The sequence below is a fragment of the Chanos chanos genome, chromosome 1 (assembly GCF_902362185.1).
Source record: "Chanos chanos chromosome 1, fChaCha1.1, whole genome shotgun sequence".
NCBI classification, from domain to species: domain Eukaryota; kingdom Metazoa; phylum Chordata; class Actinopteri; order Gonorynchiformes; family Chanidae; genus Chanos; species Chanos chanos.
This window is the reverse complement of record NC_044495.1, coordinates 19,582,228-19,606,035: the sequence shown is the minus strand read 5'-3', so window position 1 is coordinate 19,606,035 and position 23,808 is coordinate 19,582,228. Positions and strand designations below refer to the sequence as shown.

Sequence of the window (23,808 nt, the reverse complement as noted above, 5' to 3'; positions counted from 1 at the left end):
CTGTCAATTCGTGGTGTGTCACGATATGTTTTCTCTTTGGATTGTACTCCCATAGTGGCATGCAGCACAACATAAATTCTACTGTGGATACAAAGGCATTACCCAGCCTAGGATTCCAGCACTCGCCATGTGCAAGAAACTTAGCGAGTGACAACTCAGTGAACAAAAGGTCATCGCCCAAACTCAGTGGAAGCTAAACACGTCGGACCAAGACAAAGGTCAGACTAATCACCCACAAAGGCCTTCAGCAAGGACTCTTCATGGTCACAGCATGATGATCTGATGGGCCATCGGATAGTATTCAACTGACCGAATGCTGAACTGGCATCTAGCCTACATGAGATCATAGCATAAACACGAAATTAAGTTCATGTCCTGCTGGGTATACACCCTGGCATGTTTAGTGTTATCTGAAAGTAACATTTACAACAGTCATCATACTAAGTGTCTGGTAAAGCTTACGTTTTTCACGTTATAAACAGCTTAATATATTCACTGTTTATTCTGTAATGAACGAACAGATGATAACAAACAAACAAACAAAAAATGTGCCAAATGTGCCAACAGCTCTGATGGTAGTTGAACACTATCACAGTTAATAGGGATACAAAACGAAGAACAACAATTAATCTTTGCCTATCGCGGAACGTTCGTCCGGTAAATGCGCCCGAAGTGAACGTCGCTGTCCGCTTCCCCAAAGTGTCTGATCCCGTGCCGATCTCGGACACCATCCACTGAAGTCTGCTGCGACTTCAGCTTCAGTCTTCGTGACCCTTGCGACCACAACTCAACGCGTCTCATCAACATCCAGCATCTCGTTCTCAAAGTTGGAGACGATTAGCTCCCTCTACCAGAGAAGCTTAAGACCGGACCGCATCAGCCAGAGGGTAAGCTAACCTGCCTTTTCTCTATTGCATTGGCGCGCAATTAGCTCTCCTGGGGGTATTTCAGAAAGCGGTTTTAGTGAAAACTCAGTTAGTTAAGACTGTTTTGCAAGGAGAATGAAGCCACAGGCTTCTTCTTTTAGGAGGTTTACTACTTACTCTGAGTTAACTAACTCTGAGTTTTCACTAAACCCGCTTTCTGCCCCCCCCCCCCCCCCCCCCCCCCAATGACTGCATCCGCTCTGTTTGGGTTAAATACACTGAAACTTGGACTGTACTAAATCAAACTTCTTCTGAACAATCAATTTTGTTTTATTTTCCTTATACGTTAATTTCACCTTCTAATCCATATCCCCTGATTACATCATTAAAACCCATGTAAAACCTAAACTGTGTGATATTGTTTCCTTATGTCATATCAGCTACAAACTCTAAGAATTTACGACCTTTGTGAATTTCTGGTTGGGTTGTCCGTAAGGACTAGTGCTCCGTAATTGTAACCAGTAGTGCTTTACTACTGCCAGCTCTCCAATGTCACCTATAACTGTTTATGAAAAAGAATATTTTAGTAGGTATTCAGTGCCTGTCTGCCGCGAGCATTCATGTGACATTAATACTGAAACACCATTAACTGTCGTTGGACGCTAGTTGATCTTCTGACGGCGGTCGGGTTTTCCGAAAATAACCGATACGAAGCGCAGTTTTCCGGAAGATCCGGGTGCTGGCTTCAACATAAACAGCAATGGCGGAGGCAGCGGTAGCATCTACAGCGGCTCCAGCAGTAACTGGAGGCTGGACTAAGCACGTAACCTGCAGGTTAGTCAAAATCTATGTTGTAATGATGATTATTTTCATTTTTGATGGCTGTGTATGTTTTACGGAGACGGTACGTCTCAATCGATTCCAAGACATTGGCAACGCTGTCTTTGTGTGGAAGTGAGATGTGTTTGTTGTGATACACAAACCCGATAGCACCTCACCGGGGTATTAGCATTCCCCTTACGCTTCGAAGTAAACAAGGCTCCTGCAGCCTCCGCGATTGCATCCACATGTTAGAAACGTGATTGAATATTTATTGTCCATCAGCATATTCATCGGGATAGCTTTCAAATTATGTTAAGCTGGCCACACCAGGAAGCGAACAAGGAATTTCGATTCATGAAGTCCCTTACATTCTGACATGTCTGCAGCGCTCAGTTGTTCCCTCAGTTTTATTGTTGTTAGCACCACTGCATTATTTTGTCATGCTACTATTTAGTCCCTCATTCGGAAATGTATCAACAAATGGTTTCCTGTAGCATTTCTTTCCTGTAGCATTTCTTTAATAATGTCCAATACGCACCCGTTTGAAAATCGTTTTGACTCTTACTTTAGTTTATACGTGAAAATACTGAACACTGACTTCACATATTTATGATACCGTTATTGCCTGTTATGCAAAAAATTCCATGTTATTTTGTTAGAGGACTCGGTACACATGCTGATTGTGATTTCAGAGATACCCTCACTGTACTGTTTTTGGTCAGCACCACGCAAGACAGCTGTTGGGGTTGTATTTAACTAACCTGTCATGAAATAGTCTAAACTGAATGTAAAATATGAGTTGAATGTGACAATATAGGCACATTGTAAATCAGTGTGTCAGAAAATCATGCCCTGCTTTTCCATCTCTTGTGTTCTCAGGTATTTCATGCATGGGCTTTGCAAAGAAGGCAACAATTGTCGATATTCTCATGACCTCACCACCAGCAAGCCAGCTATGATTTGTAGGTTCTTTCAGAAAGGCTACTGTGCGTTCGGGGACCGGTGCAGGTGAGCAGTGACAAATATTTATAATGCTTGGGCAGAATACAACCTCAGGATGAACACAATGAAAATAATTATATATAATGCTGGAATAGAAACTAAAATTAATGGTATTTATAGCAAATTAATACTGAAATGAAAATATGAACATTAGTTCAATAATCGTGATGTATGTAGATGTATGAATTATGCATTTAAGTGCAGTATCTTGCATGTTCAGTGATATTTCTTAGAGATGTTGTAATGTGTTTCCGTGTTGCCTGTGACATCTGAGAAGAGCTGTTTTTAAAGTCAACATGTTGTTGACGTTTAAGCGGCCATGGCAGCCATTAATGATTGGTCAACACTGCTACTAAGGAAGACCTGTGTTCTTAGTATATCTGCTCTCCAGAGGGGAAAGAATTCCCACTGTTTAATTTTTAGGAAGAATGATGTATTTTTTTATTTCATATTTGACAAGGTAATCAGTCAACCAGTGTAACTGCTTGGAACGCATGCCTGTACAAGCTTTGATTGTCAGCGTGTAGCTCTTTTTTTTTTTTGCTAGAAAGGACACAGTAAACTAATCAACTCTGTCTTGCACAGAGTGAAGCAAAGCCAATGTTTCATATGTTATTGGTAATGTTGTGAAATATGTTGCTACAGGAATTCAGTTAACCTCCATTTTATGTAGACACAAATTAGGTATAGCCAGACCATTATATTTCCATAAAATGCAGACAAACCATCGATAAAAGCAATGACAGTCAAGTGGATTATGCACAGAATCTTGAGTGCTATCAGAATTAGCCTGCCAGCCAAACAGTGCAGACAGTGTTTGCCTCATATCTGTCTGCAGTCAAGTGCATCCCCATAGTTACCGCTGTTCCCAGCACTGCAGCAAGAGAACGTCTTTGTGTGCTGGTGCCGGCTCTGTGACAGCATAGCATGAACTACCTTGAGCTCAGCTATTTTTTTTTTTTTTTTTAAAAATTGGGGTTTTGAAATGATTGCTCACCAAGGTCTTTTTTCGCCCATTTGCTTGCTGTTTGAATATGTCTGTGCATTGTTAGATTATACATTCCTCCACAAGGCACCCACTCCATATGGAGGTTGTCATTGTCCCATGCTGTGGGAGGGGGCTGTCTAGCTCCCACTAAGAGACCGGAGAAAGGGCCTCCATATGTAGCTTGGCTTTATTATGGATGGATGCCTCTGCCTCTCTCTTTCTATTGTCTCTTTCTGTCTCGTACACAGTATATCCCACACCCCCACCCCCCCAAGACCCTGGGGGCCAGACAGAGCACACTGCAGCCTGCATGGCAATTACATAACCCTCTGTGTTACATGCGCTCTCTCGCTAGCTCTTGCCATCACACACTCTCACTTTCACACACTCTACACCTCCCCCCCCCCACCCCCCCCCCACTCCCTGTTCCCTCTCTTCTGCTGCTGTCGTCGTTAAGTTCATCCAGTTCACGCCGCCATTCTGCGCTAGCAACTTGTGGTCCTACTCCCCTGCCATTTCTTTATGTGCCTGCACACACATATACACCACCATGCACTGAGAGCTCCCGTGCTTGAGTGATGCCATAAGGTTGGATTAGGGTGAAAGATAGCTCTGAAAAAGCTTTAGCTGAGGCAGTGAGTCGATCTTAATATTTCCTGTGTTGACCCCTTTGTTGTGGTCTGTAATCACCCGTCAAAACTGTCAACAGTAGTTTTCTTATACATCTGGAGAGCAACATTCATTTTTAAATAAATGAAAAAGGGATATTTAAATAGCATTTTGAAAATGTGACAGTCTTACCTTTTTTTTTTCCCCAAAAGCTGTTGGAAACAGTATTTCTGAAATATATGATCAGCCCCCCCTTTTGTGTGTGTGTGTGTGTGTGTGTGTGTGTGTGTTGATGTCAGTGGTGTGGGCCAAAGTCAGGGCTTCAGAAATATTGACAGATCATTCAGTAATTAAGACAGTGAAATTTCAGTTGTTCTAGGGAATGCTTTGTTTACATAAACTGTTTTTTTCTTTATACTTTGAAATTAGTTGTCTAATATATTCTATAGGGTTTCAGTAATTGTTTCATGAAAATCTTGCTTCACGCTTAAATGCAAGCAAATCTATTTATGATGAAAGGATTTAACTTAAACTACATACAATGATTTCTCATAAATGCTCTTGGATCACTCATTTTTGGGCCTCAGCATCATATTTGAGGGCAGTCGTGATCTAGAGGTTACAGAACCGGGCTCGTGACCGAAGGGTTGCCGCTTTGATTCCCTGGACCGATATCCGTGGCTGTGTGCCCTTGGGCAAGGCACTTAACCCCACAGCCCCCCGGACGCAAGGAATGCTGCCCACTGCTCGTGCGTCTGGAGTGTGTGTTCACTACCGGTGTGTTGGATGGCTTAAATGCAGAGGACAAATTCATTGCTCACTGTTCACAGTGTGTGTGCGATCACAGAGATTTACATTAACATTTTACAAATGAGAAGTTTGAATGACCTTTAAAATTATTCGCAAGGCACAGTTCACTTGATAGGCACGATGCAGTCCCTGTTAGAATTGTGTGGGGTTTCTTAAAAGCTTGTTCTTATTTGTGAGGGCCATAAGTTGTCTACTCTGTGGACATTTTTTGTTCATAGTTGTGAGGGCCATTAGTTGTCTTCTCTGTGGCCAGTTTTAAGGATGTTCTTATCACTGTGTGTACAAGCGGTTGTGGTGGTTCCTCTGAATGCCTACTGCTGACTCAGGATTGTAACAAAGAACAGTATGTCCAGGAAATAAAGAGCTTTCCAAATTGACTGTGTAAAACTGTAAACCGCACAAAACCACGAAAGAAACTCCATACCAATTGTAATGTGGTTTCACATGACAATAAAATACAAAATACAATACAGGAAAGCTGGAACTTAGACCAGTCTTGAGCAAATAATGTATAGGTTATTCAATTTCAAATCCAATAGTGTCACATGATGTCTCGGAGAAGGATTTTAAATGTGAAGCACCTCATGAACTTCATTTGTGACCCACTCACTCACATTTAGCTATCTAAAAACATCATAAGATGAAATATTGGCTCAGCAGTTTAACTTGGTATGGTTGTAATAGCTTGACTTTGACTTGGCTAATTGTCAGTCAGCTTGTCTTTCTCTTTGCTTTCTTGTTTACCAAACACAAGAGGACACAAAATGTAAAGTTTTACTCTCATGACCAGGAGAGAGCAAGTGCCTAAATCCATGATAAAGCCAGAGCCACTTTCAGTACAAGACTGCTGTCAAAGCCGGAACAACTTCCAAATATTATGAAGAGTGACAAGCCTAAATGAACTCTCAGAGAAATGTTCAACTCAAGTCTGTGTCCATGAGCTAGGTTGTGGAGAGGTATACTGATAGAGCATGAGGGCTGCTGTGTAAGAGGGATGCTTGGCATTCATATAAATAATACTACACTTCACGTCATGTATTAAGAGCATTTTTGAAAACATGAGAACTCAGTTTGCTTACAGTTTTCTTTCAGTTTGCTCTGTTGACATCAGGGGATATGCCTTCAGATATTGATTTCACGGAAAATCCTACGTATGAAAACACACAGTTGTAGAGCAGATGTTTCCACAGAAGATTAATGTTTTGTGCTGTTTTTTTTTCAGTGGCATAAAAAAGAAATTGTTAACATGGTAGTTAAATCATATAATAAGGTTGGTGATAATTATATCTGAAAAAATATTTTTTTTGTATGAAGTAAAATATATCAGAATCTTTTGTCAATAAGGAGTATATTTAAAAAAAAAAATACTGAGTAAATCACTAAAATCATACATGGTCTTTGGAGTGACGCAGAGAGATGCGTTGTTTTAAGCATACTCTCTTTGCTCTTTTTTAAGTCAGTTTGGAGAGCATGAGCAAATTGACTACGTGTCAATGTAAAAATGATGTTGTATTATACAGCAGATGTCCCCACTGACAAATTGGCCCTCCTGTAGTGACTGAACGATTGAACTATCAGAAAAAAATAAAGAATTTTAAAAGTAAGATTTCTGTACCAGGTAATGACTATCATCAAACTGAATATGTGGACATACTGAGACTGAGCTAATAAGCTCACATGTGACTTCCGTCCATTTAGAATGAACATAAAACTGCCTCTAAACTTGTAAAATGCAATGTAAATATGGTATGTTATTTTTTTCATTCTTAGATATGAACACATCAAACCAACCAAGCAAGAGGAACTGCCCGGCCCCAAGCCATCGATGCCGCTGTCTGCTGCCCCCCTGGTTGGCACTTCTAACCTTGTGCCCAGTGGACCAGGTGACACAACCGGCTCCCAGGAGAAACCCCATGGCTCAGCGGGTGTGGACTGGGTTAACGCTGCCGAGTTTGTGCCAGGGCAACCCTACTGCGGGAGGGGTGAGTGTGCCAAACCTGATATTCAAGATGCCTAACAGGGCTCGGAATAGTGGTCAACAAGGCAAATGCTCACGGCTAATTTTATTAGCTTAGAATAGTCTCAGCTGACCACTTCAAACTGAAATTCCATTTTTGTTCACGGACGATTAGAGAATGGAGTTAGCAACGTAGCAACAACTTTGTACTGAAGCTCTCTGGTCATGCGCTTATTTTTGCATTTGCAAACATTGACAAAAACAAAAGTGAATTTACAGACAATCAATTCTGAGGGCTACCTTTTCCAGTTGCCACACATTGTTTTGACCATTAGGTCTACATAAAAGGGCTTACATAAAAGAGGCTGTACAACTCAGTCAGTATACTGAATGTATGCTAAACTTGTGCTAAAAGTGGACTTTTTGGGGGACAATGTTTAATGCTGAACTGCATGTATAATTGCCTTTGAATGTGAATATTCATAACCTCTTAGTCAACCTTTGACTTATTAGCATAGATCAAAGGTTGTGATAATTGTGAAAATAGTCATCTTATTACTTTTACTGGCTGATAACAGCCAGAATGGCTCCTCAGAAGTTCAAACAAGGATTATGTGATGTGTTAAATGAAAGCTTATTCATCATCCCTACTAAATGTAATGGAAGACCCTGCGTACAGTGGTAATGCCTGGCCAAGTTCCCACAGCTGCTTCTCACGTTTTGCCAGCCAAGAACAAGTCATTTCTCCCTGAGGTGGTGGCCTCATCAGCCAGAGAGCTGAACTATGAGTCCTCTGCCAGACTTTGGACATTAAACTATTAAACAATTCACTATTGACACTCTGACATGTCTCCGCTTGTGGCTCCCAGCAGAGCCAGTGCTGTTTGAGGGGCCTGGACCACTCATAGAAGAGGAGTATGAGAAGGAACAGGCTGACAAGGAGCTGAAGAAGCAGCTTTGTCCATATGCTGCCGTGGGCGAGTGTCGCTATGGCCTAAACTGTGCCTATCTCCATGGCGACGTCTGCGACATGTGTGGCCTGCAGGTGCTCCATCCCTCTGACAGCTCCCAACGCTCACTACACATCAAGGTAAGGTTGTTCATTGGCATCTCATCGGTGTCATTAGTTGATTATTGTGCTTCTTTATTTAAAGACATCATGTGCACTGCCTAAATTCTCATTTTCTCAATTAATTAATAACAATAATAATAACAATAATAATAATAATAATTATAGCAAAAATACAAGTTTATTTAGACCCCAATATCACTATTTATAGTCTCAAAGGGCTTTACATTTCATAACAAAGTCAAATCAAAATTATATTATCCATAAGTTAGAGAAAATAGATAAGTCTTTAGTTTGGTTTAGGCACATCCTGAGTTTGATAATTCGCTAGAGTTAATGTCTTTTAACGTCAGGGAATGTTGTGTAGTTTAGAGAGCCTCTGATGGATGACTTTTTAACTTTGCACTGTTATGGAACAGAGACAGAATGCAGAACTTTTAAATGTGGCACCTTGACGAATCAAATATACAATGCAAATAGCTCACATACACAAGATAGCACATTTTGTTCTGCCCTTATTTTGGCAGAGAGCTGGCTCTGTACACAGCAGTAGGTAGGAGCAGATCGATGACTCAGTGATGATTCAGACAGATGCATGTTTAAAGGGTGTTTGCTCTGAACCCCAGGCTTGCATTGAGGCTCATGAGAAGGACATGGAGATCTCATTTGCCATTCAGCGTAGTAAAGACATGATGTGTGGCGTGTGCATGGAGGTGGTGTTTGAGAAAGCCAACCCCAGCGAACGGCGCTTTGGAATTCTCTCCAACTGCAGCCACTGCTACTGCCTCAAGTGCATCCGCAAATGGAGGAGTGCCAAGCAGTTTGAGAGCAAGATCATAAAGTAAGACAGAGGAGTACTGGACTAATATACAGGGCCCACTGTATCTTGTTTTTACAATTATTACCAGAGTTGTCTTGTAGATTAATTGATAACTTGCTTTTGGTATTGTATAGTAAACATGGGTCATGTCCATAATCATGGCAGAAATCTATTATCAGTATGTATAAATGTCTAATTTTACAACAGACATCATTTTTGAACCCCTAGCAGAGCCTTAGCATTGGATAAGAACTAAATGCAATCAGAATGAAATCCTCTCACTCTCTTCCCAGGTCCTGTCCAGAGTGTCGAATCACTTCCAATTTTGTAATCCCAAGTGAATACTGGGTGGACGACAAGGAGGAAAAGCAAAAACTCATTCAGAAGTATAAGGATGGCATGGGGTAATACACTCTTACACTTATCTGAATGACAAGAGGACGTTTATGCACTCCTAAACAATTTGCCATGTTTCTGATCTTTACGTGTCGGCCTTCTATGTTGAGGTTGTGTCCAAATCTCTGTTCTGGTGTTGAGTGTTGGTTACTATGGTTGAAAAGTGAGCATTACTTTTTTTTTTTTTTTTTGGCTAGGAGCAAACCATGTCGATATTTTGATGAGGGCCGCGGGACCTGTCCATTTGGAGCGAACTGCTTCTACAAACATGCCTTCCCCGATGGGCGTCTGGAGGAGCCTCAACCACAGCGACGACAAACTGGGTCTAACAGCAGGAACCGGGTAAGAGACAACCAGGAGCCTTCAGTTACAACAGCAACAGCAAAAGAAACTCTGCTAATCCAAACCAAAATCTTGTTTGTGTAGTTTCAGATGTTATTTGACCACAACTTTAAACACATCTGTCAAAGTATTTTTAATAAACCTCGTTTGACTGGATACCCATCCTAATCAGACTCTTATTGCGCTATGACCCAGGTGCCTCAGTGTATGGTCGATGACAGGAGTCATTACTAAACGAGTTGCGTTTTAAGTGTGCGTACAGATTAGAATCATGCTACAGAAAACAGATGTGTGTTTTTACCCCCTTGCCCAAATGCAGAATACAGGGCGGACACCGCTCTGGGACATCTTGGATGAGCGGGAGAGCAGCGACTCTTTTGACAACGAGGATGAGGAGATGGTTGCGTTCGAGCTGAGTGAGATGCTCCTCATGCTGCTGGCCGCTGGGACCGACGAAGACGTCACAGATTCAGAGGACGAGTGGGACTTGTTTCACGAAGAACTGGACGATTACTACGAGCTTTACCTATAGCATTTCACCCCCCACTAACCAGCTTTCCCCTGGTCTTTCCCTTACTAGAATCTAGAATGGACTGTCTTGTGTGAGTGACGGGCAGTAGCATCTTTCCCTCTGTTGTGGCAGTGCCTTTCAGCAGGCCAACAGAAATGAATTCACATCAAACTCAGCAAATGATTAAATAAGAATTCATAAACAAATGACCAGAGAGAAAACAGGTCTGTGCGCTTGTGCTAAACCTTTTTTTAAACCTCTCCATTCTGTGAGTGTCTGTGTCTGATTTATGTATGAAGAAAAATACTTAAAAACAAACACAGTTAAAATAATACAAAAAGACACTAAGTTATTAAAAAAAAAATTGGAATGATATCGCTAATAAACTTTCTCGAGTTTATTCTTGTGTGGGTTTGACTTGTTTATCATCTACCCAGGTGTGGATTTTTTTTTGTTTTTGGACTCTTGAGGATGCAGCAGCTTTACACAACTTCACTGTATCTGGTGGTGGATGTGATGGTTTCTGGAACATTCCTCTTTTCATGCACTGATTCTGACAGGGTGAGGGGTTGCAGTGAGCTTCCTTAATGCCATTTTGCACAAAAGCACTCTTATATTTCATACAGATTACTTGTGTCAATGATCAGTTTTTTTTTTTTCTTGCCTTCAAAGGGCCTTTTTTTAAACCTCTGTGAATCACTCCTGCTCAGAAACACCTGTGGTATCTAATGACAAGTCCCACCTGAAAATTAGCGATACTTTTGTGATTTTGGACTTAAAGCAGACTTAAATGCATTCAATTGTGAAGCGGAATGTTTATCAGATTAACTGTTATTACATGTTGATTCTTTTGCTTCAGTGAATACTGCATATTAAGCCTGGCTACCAGTGGCCAATCCACAAACTCCCAATTGTTATTTGGTTCTTGCTGAACTTGGTTAAAATGCATATGTTTATACTGAAATGTGCTTGTTTTCTATGGTCCAGAACCATCCAACATGAACTTGAAAATTAAAGTTTATTATCAAAGTAACAATATTTGCGAGTGCATTTTTCTCATTGGACCAAACACGTTCACATGACTTTTTAAATTTTGGCAAATCAAATGTATCAGAATCTTTAAGGGTAAAATTGCCTAATGTAGTCTGATTTTAGGCTATCAGGCTGGCTGGTTAAGCAGAATAGAATTTTTAGTCGGCATTTTTTAGTTTATTCCTGCTCTTTTTATTGATAGTGATTAGTTTCACATCAAATCCATCAGATTTTGAGGCTGCATCCTCTCAATGCACTGCATGTTTTCAAATCCCCATTATTTAGGCCATGTGCTTTTTAATGACAGGCAAAACAGTACATGAAAATATGATATACTCTGTACCATAGATCACTGACATCAGTTATGTTGGTTTCATCAGTTACTCTTTATATGTCAGTACAAGTCCTAGATGCAGATTATAAACAGACTGTTTGAACCTCTGCCAAAATGATTCATTATCTCTGACCTCTGTCATTATTATTTCATTGTAGCCCTTGTGCACATACTTATTATTAAAATACCATCACTCACTAATCATGGAATAGATGATGAATTAAAGACAGTTACATAAGCAAAACTGTCCAGTTAATTGAAAAAAAAAATCCAGTATTTACAATTTTATAAGTAATTGCTGCATCATGCTGGTTGGTTGCATTTTGTCTTGTCCTATACAGAGTCCCTGATGACCTGCATACTGCAAGATGGTACACCAGCCTGGAGAAGAATGCTTTGGATCACCTTGTTGTCAGGCAGACTACCGTTTATTGCGCATAGTCATGGGCTATTTGGGGAGGTTACTATTTCGAAACAGACTTTTGGGCAAATGTATTAAGTTTCAAAATTATCCAGAGTCAAAAGATATTGTATTGGCTCAAGTCGGTAAAAAGAAAGAAAGAAAGAAAGAAAGAAAAAGAACGAAAACGAAGTTAAACATGTAAAACGTAAATAAAGCCTCGATGAAATTCTTTACGGTATATAGGAATTAAAATGACCAACCATGATTTCAGTAACAGGAGCACATTCCATTCCAATGCATTCCATATCGGGATTTATGCACCCCTACTTCTCTCCACCTTTAAGAATACGAGTAGTGCGAGGGTAGAGAGGAAAAGGACACGAGGAGAACGCAAATATACAATGATCGCAGAAATTATTTCAAATAATCCCGTGGTCAGCAAACCTCAACACGACGCGGTAATTTGCCCCGACTCACCGGTCTCACCAGAACACGGACAGCTGTTTATTAGAGGCAGCGCGTCCAGGAGGGGCACACAAACATCCACTGGCAGTGCCAACCCGGAGGAGAGCAGCACCCAGCCCCTGGTCTCTTCAGCTGCCGCCGTCTCGGCTGACACCATGACATCGGGCGAATTCATGCAAACCACCCCTCTGCTCATCCAGAGATCCAAGAAAAACCTATTTTATAAAATTCTCTGTTTTCTCGTGCTGATTTTCCAGGGCGGTGTCTTAGATTTCTACCTCATCATATTCACTGATCTGTACTGGTGCTCGTGGATAGCTACTGACCTGGTGGTTGTGTCGGGCTGGGCTATTTTTTACATGAAAAACGCCAGGAGCAAGCGTGAGCGAGCCTGTGGGTTTCACCAAAAGAGCTCCATATTCGGCTGCAATCTTGGGGAGTTCACCTTTGCCTACTTGGCATGGCTTATTTACGTGATTGCGTGCACTCCAAAAGTGGTGCTCATTTTGGAGACATCCATTCTAGATCTCATTGCGCTGAAAGTACCTTTCGGGATTACTGGCTTCAAGATTATAATTTTGCTGTCAGGACCTTTGCTTTTCTGCCTCACCAATTCCATTATTGAAGATCCAAATGGTGCAACGCGTTATCACTCACAAAGTTGCTTTATGAGTACGTGCGTGGATGTGCTGGACACCTTCACTCTTGTTGAGATGCTTCTAAAGCATGAGATTTCCAGCGTGTACCTGAAGTACACGGTCATCTCTGTGTATTTCGTCGCACTTGGCGTTCCAGTCATATGGCTGTATGAGCTGACGGCTTCGCAGATGCACTGTCGTTGGATTTGGGCGCGGTTTTTCACTGGTGTGCTGGTCAACGCACCGTTGTTAGTGGTGAGATGCTTCTTAGTCTATGTTTACAATATGCCCATATCTGTCTTCATGTTCAAAAACATATTTTTCTTGGTTTGTAAGTGCCTTGAGTTGGGTGAGCAGTGCTTTACCGTGAGAGGGATTCGGAGACTGGCTCGTGGAAACAACCCAGCCCAGTTCTCTCACTGCGTCTCCGAAAACGATATGTGTCCTCATGGTTATGTAAACACACTGGCTGTCAACACTCAGTCATAGGCGGTTTACGATTCAGCGTATATTTGAACACATCCCGGTGGTCACCTCAGCATAACAGCCTTATTAACAATTTCGCACCCGTGTCTCTCTGAACTGGTGCTACAACCAAACAACACAGCGTGCCAATGAAAAAACTCAACCACACCTGTCCGTGACCTCTTTAATGAACTTCTTGGACTGGTGTAATTGTAAACCGATTGCTTTTAGTGGTTTGTAAATTGCAGTCTTTGATTTGCACTTGTATTGTTTGTGATGCACTTACTTAATTAAGTAAGAACTGTTGAATTGAGCCCATTGCAATTTCAGAAGTATGAACCTTGTGGTTTATTTTCCATGTTGAAAATATATTTGAAACCTTTTGGATATATATAAGTGTTTTCTATTAATGTAATGTCTCCCAGTCATTGTTGGATTGCCAGATACCTTCCTGACAGATTTTGTGATATGCACTCATTGAAGTTTAAATAGACAAAGGTAGATTTGGTGTGTACTTCTGTCTGTGAAAGTAATTACATGTTTTCCTATTTCTAATACATATAACTGAAATAGTATCAGTAGTAGTCTATTGCAGAAAATTATAATGCTGTGAAAGAATAATTCCAGTGGTGTATGATATTGGCTTGCCATAGTGATTATAAATTGATTCGTAAATTTACAATGTGCACTTTTGGAACATTGTAGTAACTTTAGGTAACCAAAAATCTGGAAATATTTTCTATCCCACAAAAACAGTTAACCTTATCTGCAGCCTACACAAGTCCTAAGATGGTTCTGCTGAATTTTGCCAGTTTTACCTGGAAACTATAGGCTACCTCTGAGCAAAACCCAACTGTCCAGTTCAAACCATTTATCAGGGTACTCTTATGTTTTTAAATTAGTTACTTCCAATATCAGCTTCACTCAGTAGTATAGACGTAGGATGCTTCAGTGAGGTTATAACAGACATGCTAACATTTCAATTAACTATGAGAACTATTCCTCATGTTTTAGTGAGAAAAGAAATACAAGTGAACATACATACAAGGAATTCCCTCTCTATTCATTATGTCTGACCTATTTGGGAATACAATCATAGGTCCTCATGAAGTCAAATCAAGATACTGAAGGGCAGCCTTAATGGAAAAGGATAAGGAAAAACAGTGCTCTAATCTCTGATTTTATTTGTTTACCAAAAAAAAACCCCCCAAATATGTATCTACTTATTTATTGTCATTTAGAAGAGCACCTATTAAAGGTAGTCAAGAGAAATATATGAGAGATAATGATGAAAATAAATGTGTAAGAGCAGTTATATCTAGTGGTATGGAAAATAATTTCTCAAAATAATCAGTTTGTGTACCCCGAAAGCCACTCATGCTAACATGATTCATGTCTTCCCTCTCGGTGATGAGGGAGAGAGTGAATTAAATATGCAGGCCAGAAGTGCATTATATTTTTTGTGCCTCACTGTGCAATAGACACATAGTCGGTTTAAGTTATGGTCAAGGATGAAAAACAGTGGTCATAATTCAAAATACAAATGAATACAGTTCTCTTTCTCCTACCATACATCATCAAATATGATTTGGAGAACCCTTCAACAAGGGCTCTTAATAACTAATTTTATTCTGGAGTACTATGTTTACTTGAGAAACTCTTTGAAGTAAGAAAAAAGAAACATCATATCTTGGCATCACAACAGATCTGATTAGTATAATGCTTCACTTAGACAGACCAGAAATTAATGTTTGTTTGAGAACATAAGAAACACGTAACTTGACTACCAAAGAATGCAGCTTTCTTGGGCTTGCAGTATTTGGGAATGTATTAAGTATTCATATCAATTTTCATGACCAAACTAATTAACTATTATTTTCTTTGTTTTTATTAAATAAAAACATGTCATGTTCACATTTTCTTTAATCAAAAAGTATACACAGATTGTGCAACAAATTCAAGCTGTCTGTACATCATGTTACAACTAAAGGATAATACATTATTATTTACAGCAAAATTTAGTATTTAAAAAGTAAGTATTGTACATTAATGTGATCATTTTTCAGTACTGTATATGTTCCAAGTTAATGGGTATCTGGAACCCCAAATAAATTTAATATGCTGTACAATCCAAACCAAAATCCCTGTTTGACCATTTATTTACAGTGTGGACTTTCATTATGTATCTGTCACATTAACTGCTCACCACTTTTGTAAAATTTTGTCATCTGCTATTTTATCCATTTGGTGAGATGTTGAGTATTGACAAATGTCCACTGCTATTACAGTATACAGGACATCTACTACACTGTCTTTAGAAATCATACTGTAACATCAGAATCATAGGAAAATTCACATGTCAAATCCATAAACAACCACCACTATGCTCTGATCAATAAACAACACAAACTGACTGTGTATACACAGCCAAGGCATCACGTTTGTTTGGATTTCAGAGAAAAATAAGAAGACATGGATCAGGTTTTCAAGTTCATTCAAACACATAGAGAGCTATGATCCATGTCAACCCTGGCTCCACGACAGTTTATCTAAGAACTATCTAAGCAACTCATTTTTGCTCAAAAACTCAGTAAGCTGAAAAAAAAATGACTGGAAAGAAATCAGTTCCTTACCCAGTCTTTTGTGGCACTTCTATATAACCATCCCAAAAATAAGCTCCTAGGTGGAAAGAACCTTTAGCCTTCTCTTCGTTTGGCATTGTGTAGGGAACTGACCTTGACTGACCTCAAAATAACCAGGAAATTTGCCAGTTTGAAGCAGAGGAGGATGCTACTCTAAGCTAAATGAGTCTAATTTAGCCTACATGTAGTCATTTCACTACTTTTGAATATGCTTTACCACTGGTTAATTTTGGCAGACCAACAATCTTTTCTTTCTTATTGGATTATTCTGTGGTTTACTATTTTGTGTTTAGTGGATAGACCGACATTAAAAGTTATATCAGTCATGTCATGCGCAGTACGATCATGGTTTACTTAAAGATTTGAAGAAGTGTAGAACTGTTTTATTTGTTTTTTGGATGAGCGAAGGGTGTGTCTAGTTGCTAGGGGGAACCGTGGGATCCTCTAATATGAAACCTTAGCTTGCTGCTGATTTAAACATTCTCCAAAAGCACTGTCCCAAATCCATGAACCATCCGTAAACTGAGAAGGAATTTTACTACATCACAGTTTTGGACCTCTTTTTCTGGCTGTCAGTTTACTTCTGCAATCATCCATAACAAACTGACAAAAGGTGAGCGGTTCTGTTGTGTTTGTCATATATGACACACCTCTTTTCTTAAAAAATGTCTAGGATGATACACTATCACTCTTTTCAAAAGTCAAGAGGTGTCATCAATTTGGATGGTCAAACTGTAAATGTTCTCTGCTCCCCATTATTTCAGTTCCAAAACCAGATGATAAGAGACTGTTCTTGAAAAGTGTTTCTTGTAACATTACTAAAGCAGTCATTGGGGATCTTGGGGGCTCTTCTCTGTCAAAAGAGTCCTTTGAGATATAACCTTGATCTGATCCTCTGGATTGTCTCTTTCCTGATGATTCCTCCAACTCAGTCTCCTCTATCTCCACTGGCTGGGAGATGTTCTGTTCTTGTGATGAATGAGAACATGCCTCCTCCTTTAGCTGTGGACCTGTTACCTCAAAGGGACTGAGAGAGCACTGGAGAGCCAGCAAATTTTGGATGGCCTCTGGAGATGGTCTGCTCAAGGAAGTGGAAGGTTGTACCTCCCCAATTTCTGTAGGGAAGCCTTCGGTCATCAATCCCCCTTGTGGCAAATGCACAATTCCTCCCAGCTCTGAGGGTCCCTGGAGATGAAGATCAGCTTTGCAGCATGGTTGGCTTTCTAGGACAGCAGGGCAGACATCAGATATGAGTACTCCAGGTGGAGGCTCCACTACTGGTTGACTGGAATACACTTCATTTGATCTTGGATCAACTCTCAAATTTAATTCCACGACAGAGGGCCTGTCCAATCCCTGATTAATTTGTGGTGTCTGGGCATAAACACTCTGGCCTTGATCTTCTTGATGGACTTCTACTTCATGGATTAAGACTGGAAGTGCTTCGTTGTATACAGGTAAACGCTGAAGAACTGGGTAAATGTGTTGGTTAAGAAGTGGGTCACTTTCCACTCTTACTTCATCTTCACTATTCATACACTCCTTTTCAAACCAGTCTGAATTCTCCAACTGGTGAGCCTGGAAAGTTTCAATGGCATCCCTCAGGGCTCTACCCGAAGGACAATTGAAATACTCATCAATGCCAATGCCCTCGATGCTACGCACTTCTCCCTGTTGATATTTTTCCAAATCCAGGATACGGAAGTACAGCTCCTCAAAGTGCTTCATCAGCTTGTACTTGACAGCAATGTGAAACATGGATGGCACGTCATGTTCACTACTAATGTCTTCAAAATAGGCTACCATGTACTTTCCAAAGGAGGCAGCTTGTTGCAAATCAGGCAGCATAAGGTTAAGGGCAGGGGTCAGTGTATCGCCTGTTGGGGACCGCACATCCTCACGTAAAGTAATTGTGCCTTTACCACACATTGCCTCCCACTTGGCCTGGACACCCCGGGAGCACAGGACCAGAATCTTGTCGGAAGATTCTTCAATGCGACGTTTCTGCTGCTCCAACCATGGTAAACGGCCAATGGCTCCGAGCCAGGAAGTATCAAGCAAGTCCAGGACAACCTCTGTCCCACATTTGGCCCGCAAGAAGGCACAGAGCTTTAACACAATTTCTGTGTATAGAGGGTGGTCCTTAGAGTAAATGATCAACACTGTGCGAGTTTCAGGAGGGAGAGGCTTGCAAAGCTCTTGGCCTGGTTCAGGCTTCTTGGAGGGACCTATAAGAACAATGAATTAAAACAGAAAAAACATTTTAAAAATTGTTCTAAGAATGCTTCAGACCTATACTATTGAAGGTTTCTGAAGGATTAACGTAATAAAACATTGCTTTACCTTCATTTACACTAAACTATACTGTAATAGTTTATATAATAGTTTAGAATAGCTATAATATATAATACTTTAGAGCACCAAAATTCTTCTGAGAATGCAGTAAACTATCCTGTTGTGTCACAATGGAACATTAATATGGCAAACAAAATAAGTCATTTAATTTTTATTTAAGAGTATAATGGTTTAAACAATGAGCTATCCCTATGAGAATGCAGAGGCTAGTGTTAATATGAAATACATGAGAAATGCAAACATTACAAGTCATTCAATTTCAATTTGAATTGCACAAAACCCTGGTTTCTCACAACACAGAGTATAAGTAAGGATTGCTTGGACTGATGATAAAAACTTCTAAGATAACTCACCTTCCCGCTTCCTACAACGTGAATAAATCAAACAAAATGCAATTCCAAAAACAAGTCCAATTACTCCAGCCAAAATTACCCAAATCCAATCATTTTTGGGTGGTGTGGATGGTCCTACAACTGTAAAAGAGGACATCTTTGTTGATAGCATTCTACATTGGTACAATTATAAAATAACTGTGGACCAAAAAGATTAGACACAATTTTTAACTTACCCTCACATATGTTAAAACTTTTTTTTTTCCTCACGCAATCATTTTGACACTCCTTGAAAAATGGCTGGATCTAGAACACATTTATATTTACAGTTATTAATTAAGCTAGTGACTGTATCCAGACCAACAGTTTTTCTTTTATCAAAAGTTGCATGTCTGGAGAAAAGTCTTAGTGTTACTTTGTCTTTGCTCAAAGACACCCAGAATCAGATCCAAAAACTTGCAGTTACAATATTCTTTAAAGCAATTACTGTAAATAACAATTTTTTTCTTCAAAATTACCAAGACTCCTTCACTGATATTTATTTAAAGTGTGTTGATGATCAAAGAGTTAAGCTAACTGCTGATTAAGCCACTGCAAGGACAAACACAATATGGTATTGCCTAGGGAGGAGACTCCTAGCTAGGAAGATATTGATGATGTACCTGGACATCAAAATTGCAGCAGGTCCTAGGCCATCTTTCAAGGTCATATGTCACATTGAGTGTTGTGCTATTGTTCTGCACATGGAAGAAAAAAAAAGAGAGTGCCAGGTTGAGCAAAAAGTGCATTCATCTATGACTGTTTTAGAGAGTCCATCTTGATATTGAAAAGCAAATTCTAACAGTTGAGTCCATTCTTTCCATCTGGTAGCAATAGCGTAAGAGCCATAACAGCTGATTGATAATAGGTAATGTAGTAGCCAGGTAGTTGAAAAGAAAATGGAAAAATAATGGTGTATGGTTTAAATATGGCTCTTACAGCTAATTTGAGCTTAACAAGTCACATCTCAATAAAAGTTGTGCAAACAGTTTGCAAAGATGATATAAATAATACCTATGATTGAAAACTCTACTACCTCTCTATCAGATGAAAGCTATACATACAAAGCTTTATTCGGTATGAGATCATTTTCATACATACAAAGCACAAAACAGATCATACCTTCCAGAGGGTGTTGTCTTTTTGCTGACTGTCACACTTGGTAAAAACCTTATATCTTTCAGAATGTTCTGCACTGCTGAATTCCATAAAGAGGACTGCTGTGTTCTGTACTCCTGTGGACTTCTTCACTGTAATAATGGGGTCCCATAAACCACCTACAACATAATCAGATACAAAATATATATTTAATATTGTAAAAAGGTACTTACAGCAGTTAAATCACTGAATTTTTTTGAACAATACTTTTCTTTATGACGTACCCTGTTGAACTAATTAAACTACAAACAAATGTTAATCTAACGATTGCCTTTGAAATCCAATAATGCACTTTTATTCTCCTCCTCATTCCTGTACATTTGTGGTAGTATTAATATAGATGCACACAGACAATCAGTAATCAGTACAGATCTAAGGTTGCACAGTTTCTGATATCAGTTTTATACATCTTACCATTCTTCAAACAATAGCCAGTCTTTCGAATTTCAGGGTCTTTGCAACCTAATGTAAAAAAAAAAAAAGAAAAAAAAAGAAAATCACATTCCTGATTTTTTTAAAGGATTGTCCAAATTACATTGTTACAGATAAGCATATGTCAACTATGCAACAGTTTCATTCCTCGGGCTGTGAGGTTCCTCAACAGCCTGAACACTCAGAACTTCCAAACAACAACTCTCTGACCTCTTCCTTTGTATAATAAACTGCACTTTTGCACAATCAACTGCACTGTCACCCCAAACAACTCACCTACCTGCACAACTATTTGCTGCTAGTAATTCACTGTCTGTGTCAGGTATGCTTGTTATGTCTGGGTTTGTGATATGTACAGGGCTTTTTGTATATTTTGTATGTTGTTCACTGCAATGTATATTGTATTGTATCGTACTGTATTGTATTGTGTATTGTATATTGTACAGGGTTTTACTTAGTACTTTTTGTTTTTAATATTTTTTACTTTGTACTTTTTTTTTTTGTTCTCAGTATTTATTGTGCGTTATTTATTTGTTTTATGTGGCACTGTGGTCCTCCTGTAACACAATCTCGTTCCCCTGTATGTACGAGTCATGCATATGCAGAAACGACAATAAAAGCAGTCTAAGTCAATGGAAACTTCACAACCATGGCCACCCCTGTGATGAAGAAGAAGAGGAGACTAATGTGCTGAGAAGAAGAAGAGACTAATGTACTGAGTTTATATGTAAACTGAATCTGACAGACTGACCTGGGACAGAGATCGTTTTGTTAATGTTGTAACTGGAATGCTGAATGTTTGGCTTTGGTATGTTTGAGACTGCCACAAGATACTTCTGTTCTGGGTCCACCACTACTTGATCCAGGGTAAAAGACCACTAAAATGTCAGAAATAACATAAAAGATTAATAGAAGAGCCATAAAAGCTTTTGAAGAATATACTGTCAGACCTAACAGTATCTTAATAAATTGATCATCTAACACATACTCAAATGTTACTTCTAAGGATAGAATCATTCAGCTTCACTAACACCCCAGTAACTTACAGACAGATTATATGGCTAGAATTCAGTCAGCTTCAACAGACTACAATGGATTTAATGAGAAATTTTAAGGAAGCACAATACAGCTGAACTGTTCAGCAGTAAGTTAGTTTTGCTTATTCAAATATTTTCTCATTTTAAATGACTTATTCCATTTACAACTGCCTTTCACACGCATTAATATGTACCACTCAATTTGACAGGACCTGACAACTACAACAACGGGGAGAAGTTGTTAAAGAAAAATCAGCCCTCCAATTACACTAAAAAATCTGGTTAAATTTTCATGTTAAGTGTTAAAAACATACCTAATAATAATTAACAGTTATTCAATTCAGTCAAGACAAATAGTTTACAAAAGTTTGCAGCTAATGCTAACTAATTTCACTGTCTGCACTGAACAGACAAGGATATGTTCTGAGTGTGGCTAAATATACAGTTGTATCCAGACAGTGGTAACAGACTGGAGTGATGCATGCTCACATGTTCGTTGTCCGTTTTCTTCATCCTTGGAAATTTATTGAGGAAAGTGTAACGGACACATAAACGGGCATTAGTCGATACCATCATCACTTCCAGCTCAGTGCTATTCAAAGTCTGAATGCTCCCTGTAAGAACCATAGCATGTGGCATTAATGTCCATACTGTCTTATGTTAAGAGGAGAACAAATGGCTGCAACTAAACCATGAACAAGAACATTAATTTTATTGTGCTTACATATGGTACAAGAACATTTCAATGCTGTGATTATAAACAAGAATAAACTGTTATTATGAATACTATAAACTTATTCTGAACAAAATAATGATCTGTACATTGTATTGGCAAGCATCAGGTGTATGATCTTGTGTTATATTTGCACTGATTGTAAATGTTGAAAGTGGGGCTTGAAATACTCTTAACATTTTAAGTTCTAAGAAGGTAACAAAAGGGTGAACAAAGTATCAAAACAAACAAATACTGTCTACAAGTAGGTTACCCACCATCATCCCTTGCTTTCCATTGCGCTACAATCACAGGAACCAAGTCACCGTCCTCGTTTTCTCTCAACTTCACCTCTGCCTTCAGATCAAGCGGACCAGTAGGAGTGAAATCGTTTGGCTCCAGCCATTGTGGATCCAGACAATTACCTGTCGGAGTGCAAAACCAAAAGGATTTTAACAGTAAGCCTAGAGTCAAAGACTGAAAGGTATTTCAGTTGTAACTGGTAAGCCTCCTGTAAAAGCACATTCATATTTCATACTGAGAATGAACAGAGCTGAATAAAACGTAAAAGGAAATAAGATCTGTGGTGGAACACTTACTTGTGGTGACTTTACATGTCACTTCCTGAAGCCGGTTAAAAAGAAGAAGAAGAAAGAAGAAATTGAGATCACGAGCAAATAAATTATTGACCAGAGGAGATCATCTCCCTGTACATTTTAAACATTCTTTTGCGACCGATACACTTCCTGTGTTTAGTTTTCAAGAACAATCTATAATATTTCACATTACCTGTTGCGTACAGTTCAGGGAAGATTCGTTCAGAATCCGAAGACTTAATATCGGAAAAATAAAAATAAAAAGAATGGCTCCTCTCAAAAATGAACTCATTTTTCCTGTACGATAAAGCCAACATGTGCCCAGCTAAAATAAACGACCTTCTAAAACCAAAAGCGACAAATTTGCTAAGCACGACAACTTTCCTTGTGGGAAAGCCCCGACCTCGATGAACTTCCTATTGTTTATGCAAATCTGCATTCGTCACGAGCACACCTGACTGGAAAGGCCACCCTTCCTTCTCATCGAAGTGCGAGGGTGGTGAAAACAACCTGCGGCTTTCGAGGGCCTGAATTACGCAGACTGGTCCTCATTTACATTAAAATAATGAAAAATGTTTAAACATATATTTCTTTTGTATTAGGCAAGCTATCATTTTTTCACACACACATTTCCTGTGTATATCGTACATTTCATACTATAACTCATATGACGTGCATAATATAATATGGCAGAGTACGAACGAGGAATGTGGTGATGAAAAAAAGTAATTTTCTATTCATTTTCTTGTAATTAAGGATTAACTCATATGGAGAGTTAAGTTTGAGTTATTCTTAAAATGTGGGTAGTCTAAATAATCGATGTTTTTTTCAGAGCAGAACTGACGTATAAAGGAAACAGGGCAACAGCGCAAAATATGCACAGACCTCGGAATGTCTGTTCTTCAGTCCGGTAACTACGCATATGAACTAAGGGTGGCAGCATTTCCACTGATATAGCTCGTCTCTGTTTCTCAAC

General features: G+C 39.4%; 3 protein-coding genes across 3 annotated transcripts; 2 read left to right on the top strand and 1 right to left on the bottom strand.

The window, feature by feature from the left end:
• The first annotated feature begins 1,626 nt into the window (after window positions 1–1,626).
• mkrn1 (makorin, ring finger protein, 1) lies at window positions 1,627–10,213 on the top strand. The gene is made up of 8 exons (XM_030780977.1): window positions 1,627–1,700; window positions 2,568–2,696; window positions 6,868–7,079; window positions 7,924–8,144; window positions 8,750–8,964; window positions 9,237–9,347; window positions 9,537–9,681; window positions 10,001–10,213. The coding sequence occupies exons 1-8, from the start codon at window positions 1,627–1,629 to the stop codon at window positions 10,211–10,213; spliced, it is 1,320 nt and encodes a 439-aa protein (XP_030636837.1).
• A 2,149-nt stretch (window positions 10,214–12,362) lies between these two features.
• tmem121b (transmembrane protein 121B) lies at window positions 12,363–13,553 on the top strand. The gene has a single exon (XM_030768956.1). The coding sequence runs from the start codon at window positions 12,363–12,365 to the stop codon at window positions 13,551–13,553; it is 1,191 nt and encodes a 396-aa protein (XP_030624816.1).
• A 3,294-nt stretch (window positions 13,554–16,847) lies between these two features.
• il17ra1a (interleukin 17 receptor A1a) lies at window positions 16,848–23,124 on the bottom strand. Its single transcript, XM_030768836.1, has 11 exons — window positions 23,026–23,124; window positions 22,836–22,860; window positions 22,515–22,661; window positions 22,014–22,138; window positions 21,239–21,365; window positions 20,470–20,517; window positions 20,020–20,174; window positions 19,521–19,595; window positions 19,095–19,164; window positions 18,880–18,999; window positions 16,848–18,399 (listed from the first exon to the last, which is right to left on the bottom strand). The coding sequence occupies exons 1-11, from the start codon at window positions 23,122–23,124 to the stop codon at window positions 16,886–16,888; spliced, it is 2,505 nt and encodes an 834-aa protein (XP_030624696.1). The 3' UTR covers window positions 16,848–16,885.
• Window positions 23,125–23,808: the final 684 nt, after the last annotated feature.